The sequence below is a fragment of the Acanthisitta chloris genome, unplaced genomic scaffold, assembly GCF_000695815.1.
Source record: "Acanthisitta chloris isolate BGI_N310 unplaced genomic scaffold, ASM69581v1 scaffold2099, whole genome shotgun sequence".
Taxonomy (NCBI): Eukaryota; Metazoa; Chordata; class Aves; order Passeriformes; family Acanthisittidae; genus Acanthisitta; species Acanthisitta chloris.
This window is the reverse complement of record NW_008689608.1, coordinates 57,048-67,465: the sequence shown is the minus strand read 5'-3', so window position 1 is coordinate 67,465 and position 10,418 is coordinate 57,048. Positions and strand designations below refer to the sequence as shown.

General features: G+C 42.8%; 1 protein-coding gene across 2 annotated transcripts in view; it reads left to right on the top strand.

Annotated features, from left to right (window-relative positions):
* Positions 1-10,418, top strand: part of GRIA1 (glutamate receptor, ionotropic, AMPA 1) — a 116,440-nt gene that overhangs the window by 94,466 nt on the left and 11,556 nt on the right. For both annotated transcript variants that reach the window (XM_009081472.1, XM_009081473.1), the window contains exons 11-12: positions 5,699-5,897; positions 6,402-6,649. In XM_009081472.1, the coding sequence (XP_009079720.1) occupies positions 5,699-5,897; positions 6,402-6,649 (447 nt within the window). The remainder of the gene's footprint in view (positions 1-5,698; positions 5,898-6,401; positions 6,650-10,418) is intronic.

The following is a 10,418-nucleotide window of genomic DNA, read 5'->3' as shown; positions in this document are numbered from 1 at the left end:
CTGAAGTTCAGAGGGGCTTGCTGCCCATGTCAGTCCATGTCTGCTTGGCACCTACATCCAACACCATACTTAGCTGAGCAGGTGAGTTGTGTTTGTTGCGTATCCACAGGCTTCATTTTGTGTCCATTGAGGACTACAGGAGGACACAACCTGCAGAGTGCTATTGAGGACATACATCACCTCCTGCATAGCTGGGCCCATTTGATGCTGCCTCTGCCTGCTGGGATTGAATGTGTCAGGAAGGGGAATTGGGCAAAGAAGCAGCTCAGAGGTAAATTCTACTTGGTGGACAAGCACCCAGGAGAGGTGCATAAATGTGATTCATCCTCTTCTCTCACAGCTGGGAACTGAATTAGAGAGATGAAGTAAGCTACCCTGGATCCCACAATGTAGCAGGGCTTCACAAGGAACAAAAAAACCCCAGCTCCTGGATGCTAGTCCTCTGATTAGGCCATTAGGTACCTCTTGCCTGTCAAAATGCTAAGTGAATGTCTTGAAAACAGCACGTAGCTGCTCCATGCAGTCATGCTTATACTTAGCACTGCAGCAATCCAAGCTCCAATGACTGGAGAACCACAAGTGGCATGATGCATTTCTGACTAAGCAGGAAAACTCATTTTAGAATGAGGTTTTGCCCATTAAAGGGAAATTGAAGGGAAAAAATTGCCAACAAACTCTGCAAAAGAAGAGATGAAACAGTAGGAGAGGGAGCATGGACTGCTGTCCGAGGCCATTAGCTTAGGCAGAAAGAAACAGTAAATAAACGATGACTTGTAATTAAAGTCTCACACATATATATCCTTCTGTTGAATCTGGGGAGATTCTGTGTATTTGCAGATGACATGTTCAGTTGTTGCAATATTTAAACAGTGAGCGACCCCAAGGTCTGTTCTTAAAAAGACTTGTGCTAGGATTGTGCAATCCATATTGTAGCTTTGGGGGTCAGATTACCTGTCATGCTTTGTGTGAAATTATGAGAAAGAGCAGATTTCTAGACTCATGTACCAAGGGTTAGGGTTTAATAACAAGTAAAAGCAAACTAATATGGTGAGGAAATTAATAATGCATCATGGACAGAGAATCATGTAATATAATCACTCCAGTTTTGTGACAAACAGTTGTTAACTCGTTCAAAACTTTCCATGGCGTAGCAGAGTGTGAGAGGGTAAGAGCTCTGCAGTCTGTGCATGATGGATGCACACAGAGCTGTTCCCAGCTCCACAACCCCACACTGAGTTTCTTCCTCTGTCTTTGACTAATCACAGACTTTTTGAGCATATCTGGGGCTCATGTCAGGGTCAGAGAGAAAGTGGTGAGACCAATCATGCCAGATTGCCTGTGACACAGAGAAAAAGGAAAGCTCTTTACGTTGATAGAGTTTAATGTTGAAAATTTGTTTAAAATAAGAGCAAAACTGGAGCTAAATATTTGCAACTAACCCACTACCAAGTCAGACTTCAGATACAACCATGAAATTGTCTAGATCATACCAAATTCACAGAGTAGTGCTGGAGATCAGAGGCTTTGTGTGGGTAGAAGACCAAAAGTGGGTTTGACCCACAATCAGTAGCACAAGCACAGAAGAGCTTTTCTTTCAACAGTTTTGCATAAATTCATTCAGTGACAAATATGTCAGTTGACTAAGTGAGCCTTTATTAGACTTGAATTTAACAGCAAATCTGGGAAATCCTCCCAAAGCAACTATGGCTTTAGAATCCCAGATATGCACTTCTAATTAAAACACTGTCAGTTTAGGTGTAATTCTCCATAAGAAATGGATTTCGGTGGGGGGAAGGGAGGAGTGAGAGAGAACTGAGATGGTGCTTTAACGGTTTTCCAGTGAGGTTTACTCTGTATATTTTCTGATGATCTTAATGCTTTTTGCAAAAATGTTTCGTGCTCTTCTAATAATATGGCAAAGCAGAGGCAAACTCCTGTCAGCTTTTCCTACCTTCCGTGAGGGATAAGATCAAAGAGCAAATTGTTTGATCAAGGATTGCATTTTGTTTTAAGAAATGAGATTATAGTTGCATGATTTTCTTCTTCTGTGAAGACTCCACGGATGCTAAGGCTAAAACATTAAAACAAATCTCTTCATGGGAACAAAGGGAACTTCCAAATCGTTTCTGTTTTCTGCTGGCAAAATACAGTTGCTTTAGCAAGGAAAGGTTCAAAGAAAGTAAAAATTATTTCAGCTTCGTCATCTACACTTTTTTCATTAGACAGATATAAAATAGCACCTCCCAGAATTATCTTCTAAATTATACATGTGAGGGTTTAATGTATTATAAAAGCTGAAAGAAAATTGTTTGTAACGAGAAAGCAGAAAAAAAAATTGTTTACCATGTTAAAATTACACCATTTAGCCTTTCAGAAATTAAACTGTAAGTAATAGAAAAAGGCAAAGCTTGGACAGAGCCAAACCAACCATTTTGGGAGTGCTACTTTTAGAGGATATTTGTGACCATTATCTTCGCATTCCAATTGAGAATATTAAGGTTTTATTTACAATTTCAGAGTTTTCCACAGTACTGAAATTCTGGTTCCCAGCCAGCTCTAGTTTTAAGTAGATTGTGCCCTGTGGATAATGAAGGCAGAGAATTTATTTCTTACTCCTGCAAGGGTAATGCTGGAAAGAAGCATCCTGCTCTGTGAGGAGCAAGTCAGGAGAGAGTGGGGGTATGTGTGTGATTTTATCCAGCACAGGCAGGGATTGAAGAAACCAAAAGGTCTTAATTTGGATTGTGTAGAAAAGAAGACTCTAGGTGCAGAAAGAATAACACAGGTTGAAAAATGTACAGTCTAGTCTATCTGGATATTTCATCCCTTTCTGCATCCCAGAATTCATTAAAGTCTCTTTCACTGTTATCCTTGATTATTTTAGCCAAAAATATTTTTTAAATCCTGCTATTTGCAAGTATTACTATGACAAAGAATGTGAATAAATCCAGAGGTTAAACACACAAATCCAAACATCTGAACTCTAGCATATCTTTAAAGTATTAACCAGTGTGCTCCATCTCACCTTAGCTCTGTAACAGAGTTAGTAACTTGATTCCACACAGCAGAGCTGATTGCCCTCCTGTTACACTGGAGCAGGTATGGGGACACATAAATTCTCCATGCAAGAGGATTTAAACCCCATACTGCCCATTAGTGAAGAGAAATGAACTTGAGCTAGGGCTTAAGCTGCTGATTTGTTAGTCAAGTGGAAGGTCATTTTCTATTACTTACCTCCAGAGTGAGACTTTCAAACTCTAAAAGTGACTTAAAACTACAAGCTCTACCTTTGCCTCTGTGACTGCTCTTACTAGAGCATAAAAATTCTAAGTCACACTGGTTTTTGACCAGGCTTTTAGGTCCCTAGTGTTGAAGTCACTTCTAGAAATGGGACACTATCTCCTAAACTACAAAAGCACTTTAGCAAATGTGTCCCATGATGAAGACACTGCTGTTCTCCTGCTTGGTCTGCAGAAGCAACAGAATAAGATGGTAATGGATATTGCCTTTCCAAGCACTTGACTTGGTGAAACAGTGACAGGCATTGGCTCAGAGTCTAAATAGGCCATATGGTTAGGCAGCAAAATCCAACTTGTTGTGTTTAATCTGTGTTCACTGCTCTTGAGCCGTGGGGGTGTCACGTGGGTTTGCATCTGTTTGTGTGGTGTTTATAATGGCTATTATTACATTCTTCATTGTATTGCTGTGTCCTCCCAGAGCCTCCATCACTGGCCAGCTCTCCCTCTTGTTAAATGCTACACAGCTATGGAGCAAAAAGACAATGTCCTGCAGAGCCCATATGCTGAGTGTTTTCTCTGCTGTGTGTTTACAGCAGTTTTGATTCACAGCTTCTAGCTCCGAGTCAATCAATGAGGGCAAACATTGCCCACTAGCAGTGTCTGCAACAAAACATCATACACATGAAGCCCTAGCCATGCTGGTAGCTCCAACAAGATGCTGATCTCTCTCCTCCACAGTCTATGAGAGTGAGCATTCACCTCCTCACAGCATCTCATGCCGTGAGGAGGAATGACCAGCAGCAGCAGCAGCAGACACTGCCCAGATGAGACTGGTCCATACACACATGCATCCTGTCTGCATCCATCTGTCTCCCAGGGGAAAGAAACTACAGCCCCCTCTCCCTCTTTCCCCATCCCTCCCTGTTACCTCCTGGTCTCCAAACTGCACAGTTACTTTTCCATGCTTTCAGTGCCAGGTGTGGAGCTGGGAAGCATAAGCCATCTGCAGCTGACAGCAAGCAGCCCCTGTAGGATTAGCTGGTAATGAATATCTCCAGGATATCGAGGGTCTAGAGACAGGAATCCGGCTGACTGCTGCTGAAGGGATTGAAACAAGTCGCAGAAATATCCCAGCTTCGTCAGGAAGAAAAGGCTATGTAATTTGCAGCTGGAGATGAATGTGATTATTTGCCATGCAAATGGATTTTGCCAGCTCAAAGTGGCCTTCATCAGCAGAGATTGTTGCATTTGACATTATCTGGTTACTTTTGTTTAATGCCTCTGTGCCTTTTCTGAGCACTTCCTTCCCTGAGCACACATCATCCACGCTAATTTTCTTCCTCTTCCTCATCAATCTGAAGATGTGTGAGCTGAATCCATAGCTGCCTCCCTCCCCAATCCCTCTCCAAATATGAAACAAAAGGTAAAGTCATCTGTGCTGACAGTCCTGCAGGCTGAGTATTCTCTGCAGATGGGAAGCATTTATCTCACCTAACTTTAGCCCTTAGCTGGACTGGGCTATCTCTGTTACCATCCCATAAACCATATTTCTTTGGAGTGACTCAGAGGAGCAGAAAGGCAATACTGAGACATGGTCCCCCATGGAGAAATAAATGGTGTTTCTCACAGGCAGGTCTGGCTTTCTCAAATAGCAGGTTACCTTCTATCTGGGATGGGGCTCTGCATCTAGAGAAGGAGCATATAAATAATTTAGAGAGAATGCATGGATACTGACATCATTCTAAAATTATCTTCCAGTTTTCAAAATTATTTGAAAATATTCTAATATACATCATTGCCTGCTTGACTTATTTGCTTGATAATTGGCTAGTTGATTGCAGTCAGTGCAAAATACCTAGATTTTAAAGCATTATTATGAACATCTTGCCTAACCATCTGCTGAATACAAAACAGAAAATGCCAGTAGGCAAATTATTCATGAAGGCCATAACTCCTCTCTGAGCTTCAATATGTCTTACACAAACACACAGAGGTTTGTTTTTTTGAACTTCAGGTGATGGGGAGCTGACCAAGTGTTCACAGCTGGGCTGTGTGTCTGATCTGGCTCCTTCCTGCCTGGAGTACCTGGCACAACACAGACCTTGCCAGAGCTGCAGTTTGGATGGGCATTGCCCTGCCCAGCTAAACTTCCTCATCAGTTGTGTCCATGTCTTATTTTGAGATCATTCTATACCCTGAAAGGAACTAAAAATCAAAGCAAATTCAATCAGCTTATTGCTAAGGAATTTTCACTGTGAATTTTTTATGCCCTCCCTCTCATTATGTTGACACTTTGAAAAAAAGCAAATTTAGAACTGAGACAGATCTCTGGCTTCCCTGGATGTGGCTGGAGAATGTGACTTTGGGTAAATGACCAGGTAAATGATGGGCCTGTAAGAGCAAGCTGCACCTTCTGGACCTTCACCATCCTCCTGTTTGACTCTCCTTTCTGTGCCCAGGTCTCTCTCCGGCCGTATAGTTGGTGGTGTCTGGTGGTTCTTCACCTTGATCATCATATCCTCCTACACAGCTAACCTGGCTGCCTTCCTCACTGTGGAGAGGATGGTTTCTCCCATCGAGAGTGCAGAGGACTTGGCCAAGCAGACGGAAATCGCCTATGGAACCCTGGAAGCTGGCTCCACTAAGGAATTTTTTAGGGTAAAAAGGAAACTTTAATGCAAACGTTTTGCTTAGCCTCTTGTTTGACACATCCTTCAGGCCCGTCCTCTCTCATCTTCAGCTCAGGTCTGTTTTTTTCTCTTGCTTTTACCTCACCATGTTACAACCTGCCAGAAGACTGGCAGTAACTCCAGTACACATGATATTCTGTAATTGTGAACACAAATATGGAATATTGGTGTGCTTCCACATGTTACCAGTGAGCTTCTCTGAGCAAATCCGGATGAAACTGTCTCCTGATTTCCAGCTTGGTTTGCCCTTGATTTGACCCACAAAATCACTCCATACACCAATATGTGACAGAAATCAGGGATTGATCTGGGCCCTGGCGCAGAAATGGCAGGAGGTTCATTAGCATCCTGTGACCACTTTTGCCTTCCTTAGCCCCTGTGATATGTGGGTATGTGTTCAGTCCAAGCTGGAAATCTCGGGGCACCCAAACCTCTGCTAACACTTCTGTTGGGTTTCTGCTGTCCTACGCAGCGATCCAAAATAGCAGTGTTTGAGAAGATGTGGACATACATGAAGTCAGCCGAACCCTCCGTTTTTGTGAGGACGACAGAAGAGGGGATGATCCGGGTGAGGAAGTCCAAAGGGAAGTATGCATACCTCTTGGAGTCCACGATGAACGAGTACATCGAGCAGCGGAAGCCTTGTGACACCATGAAGGTGGGAGGTAACTTGGACTCCAAAGGCTATGGTATTGCAACGCCAAAGGGGTCTGCACTGAGGTAAGTAGCTTGACTTTGCTTTCTTTTGCCAAACCACTCAGCAAATCAATGTATGCACACAGTTCAATCTCCATTGCCATGTTAATCACGAAAGCTTGGGGCAAGGAGGTGGGGGAGATGGAGGGAAGGGGCTATGAAAACTCAAGAGTGATGTGCAGGGAAGTAAAATGCCCAGTTCCCACTGAGCAGCAATGGGAGCATCTAATTCTTCAAGCCCTGCAGTTGGAATCTGGATCCTGGCTGATCCACTTGGCTATGAATGTGTCTGCTGTATGAGGTGATGGCAGGGGGCTGCTGTGGTGTAACCATTGGTTTCACAGAGCATTTTCCAGAAGGGACACTCATCCTGTGCCATGTGAACTGCACAGCTTTGCAGAGTATGGGATTTCCCTGGCTTGGATCCATGCTTGCAGAGGGAGTTCTCATGGGGAAAGCATTTTGGTGTTTCCTAAAATGAAATGCTGTTTGGAAGGGGTGGGAAACCCATTTTGTAAAGCCCTGCAAAGGGTATGCATTTTAATTCACTGAGTCAATTCAGATCCTGGCAAACACCAAATTTATGGCAAGTCAAATCTTGCATTTTTGAGCCCAGACCTGCAGCTGCCACATGCTTTTACCTAGTGGCCTCTGAAATAGCTTCAGAGACCTTCCTTTAAAAAGAAAAATCCTTAAAAAGCACAGACCCAGACCTAAGTTAGTAGCAGAGCTTGGACACTGCACATAGCCATACTCCTGGACATAAGTTGCCCCCTCAAAGTGCATCATGAAAACTGACTTTCTTGGAGCAGGATTATCACAATCCACAAACTGGGATGGTGATCTCAGAGATGACAGAAGTGTGGTTCCTTTTGGCAGCAGCCATGCACGTTTCTCATGTTACAACCATGAGGAATGTGAGTTGTAAGGATTTAGTAGATTCTCAAGAGCTATAGCTTTAAGTAACAAGAAGATGCTCCAGCTGATTATTTATTGAGGTGTTTATTAAGGAAAACATGTTGACCGAAAGTGCATGTGTGGCCTTACACTTGTTTGTTAACATAGCTCAATGCAGAGACATTTAGTCTATGGTCTCTGGATTACTACAAGCCAGATGAGCACTTGCTGAAGGATTTTTTCTGGTCACACAGGTCCCAAGCCAGAGCCAGCCCAAAGAATCAAAGATGTATCAAGTGGTAGTGGATGAGGCCCAAGAATTATAATTGCTACATTTCTTAAGTCAGTTCACATAAGAGTCAGCACTTTCCGTATCAGCAGTATCATTAGAGAAGTTGTTACGACCATCTTCAGGTGACAACCTGCACCATCAGGACAGGTGGTGCAGGAACCAATTCTTGCATCCTGTGTTGTTCAGGCTCTGAAATGACTCAGGGTCCTAAAAATGAAGGTGGACGGATTCTCACACCTTTGAGATGCTTTCTGTTGCACTCTCTCCAGTGTTTGTTTTCAGTCTTGCAAATATGGAAATTAGGATACAAGGCTGATTGTTTATTTATTTATTTATTTAAACATCAATCTTGTATCCTAATTTTGATATTATAAAAACAAACGAACAGGAACATCCTACCTGTCTTGTAATTGTTGGCATGTGAAGGAGCCATTTATCATCCTTCTAAGAAAAAATAAACCACAAGAAAGAAACTTGCATCAATCATTTTACTTTTGCAACTCCAAATATCCCTCTGCTAGGCATGATTCCAAAAATTCCTAACATTTCTTTCTGTTTCCTCTTTTTCATCCCGGCTGCATGTAGAACAAATTTCTTATGGGCCTAATGGCAAAGGAGGAATGCTTGATTTTCCATCCGATGGTGTTTCTTTGGAACAGTTCCTGTCTGGTTTTGTCCCATTATGTTTGTTTTGTTCCTGTTGTTTTAATTGTTTTAATCTCAGTAGTTCCCTACAGTCATCATGTAGTGTCTGTCTTCCCCTTGGGGTCCTGCACGTGAGAGGTTGCCCTGAGCAAGGTGATTATTCATGAGGAGTCTGTATAGCACGGTCAGCCTGTCTCTTATTCAGTCTCCATCTTCACCCACTTCCATCCACAGAGTAATGCCTCTGAGTCAGGTTAGAAGGCAGTTTGTGACCCAGGCCTATCTTGGATTTAGAAGCTGGGTTTGTAGCTAGACCAGTTTTCCTGCATTTAGGATAGCTGGTTAGGAAAGGATCCTAGAGAGATGCTACATGAGAGTTCATCATATTTTTTTTTGCTTCTACATTGGAACTTAATGTTAGGATTCTGCCACAGATGTAGGAAAACAAGGTTGAAAATCCAGAAATAATTCTGCATGTTGTAGTAGATGCAAACATCCCTCTCAGGATTTCAGTTATGTCTCTTGGGCCGCTAAAGGAACTTTCTTCTTCTGCCTAGGTGAATCTGGCTTTGAATACATTTGGCCTCCAGATGTTGAAATTTATTTTGAAGTGGGCATGGCTGAGAAGGGCAATGATGGGGGGGCAGAAATTACACCTTTCAATACCAGCAAGTCCAAGATGTGATCCTGTCTGACATGAGATAGTCTTCCTGCTGCCAAACCCATCCATTTAGCCAGCAGGAACTCTTCTCCACTGTTGGACAAGTGATCACAAACAGGAAAAAAAAGCCAAATTATCCAAGACAGAGGAAAGAAAGTCCAAGAGAAATGGAGATCTGTGAGGGCAAGTTCTTCAGAGCAGCCATATTGACATTAAAGTTCCATAAAACAGAAGTCAGCATTCCTAGGGTCTGAACAAACACAAAATGTTCCCTGTTAACAACCCATCTTCTTTCCAGACCCCACACCTCTCAGTCTTTCATCAAAATACACTCAAGATGATGTACAGCTTGTTCTGTGTATTCCCCATGAACTGAAGAGAGAGACAATTAACTGAAATGAAGCTTCCTAGGAAAGAAAACACAAAATGCCTAGCACATGGCTCCAAAAATCATATGGCTGATAATATGCTCAGGGAAACTGCAATGTATTTACTTTGTTAACACCTTGTACCCACATAGAAGCTGCAATGTATTTTGGCTCATTAGTTAACTAATTTTTCACAGATGGTTCAGGCATCAGAGTGCTAAGTAACCCATATTCTGTTTTAGAAGAGAGAATAATTATGATTTACTTAATGTCAGATTCTTTCTGGATCTACACTCACATGTTTTCATTGGCTTTAAATGCAACCAAAGTCAGGCTCCAACCACAACACTGTTAGAGTGAAACAGGGAAAATATTCAGCCATCTTCAAATCTACACCTTTGCCTTCTCTCGGACTGGTAGCAAGCTTGACTGCATCTGGATTTTGCTTTTTGAAGGCTGGATTCTGCCTGAAGGAGGCTCCCAGTCCTTGTGAAGGCTTCTGTGCTCGGATGGAATCCCAGCAGGCAGAGCCATGGCAGGCTCATGGAGGTCAGCACATTCCTCTTGCTCACAGTCAGGCTTGTTTTAGAATTGGAATACAAGAAAACAGCCCCCTTGGCAAGGGTTTCTTGGTGTGGTTTCTTGGTGTGAGCTGCAAGGTCCTTGGCCTTTTTCAAGACTTGTTTTATTGATACTGAAGGTGTGTTGGTGGACAGTTCAGCCCTCCACCTCTTCCATGATTTTTAGAGCCTTCTCATGGTTGTGCCTCACTGTGCTTAGCCTTTTACCTCTTTTTTTGTGCAATGTCTACACCAGCATTGCACCTGACACCCAACACAGAAACAAACTGTGCCCATGTGCAGAGCCTTCAAAACTCACCACTGCACATCCTGAGTCAAGGTGCTCCCACAGATGTTCCCCAGTGGAATC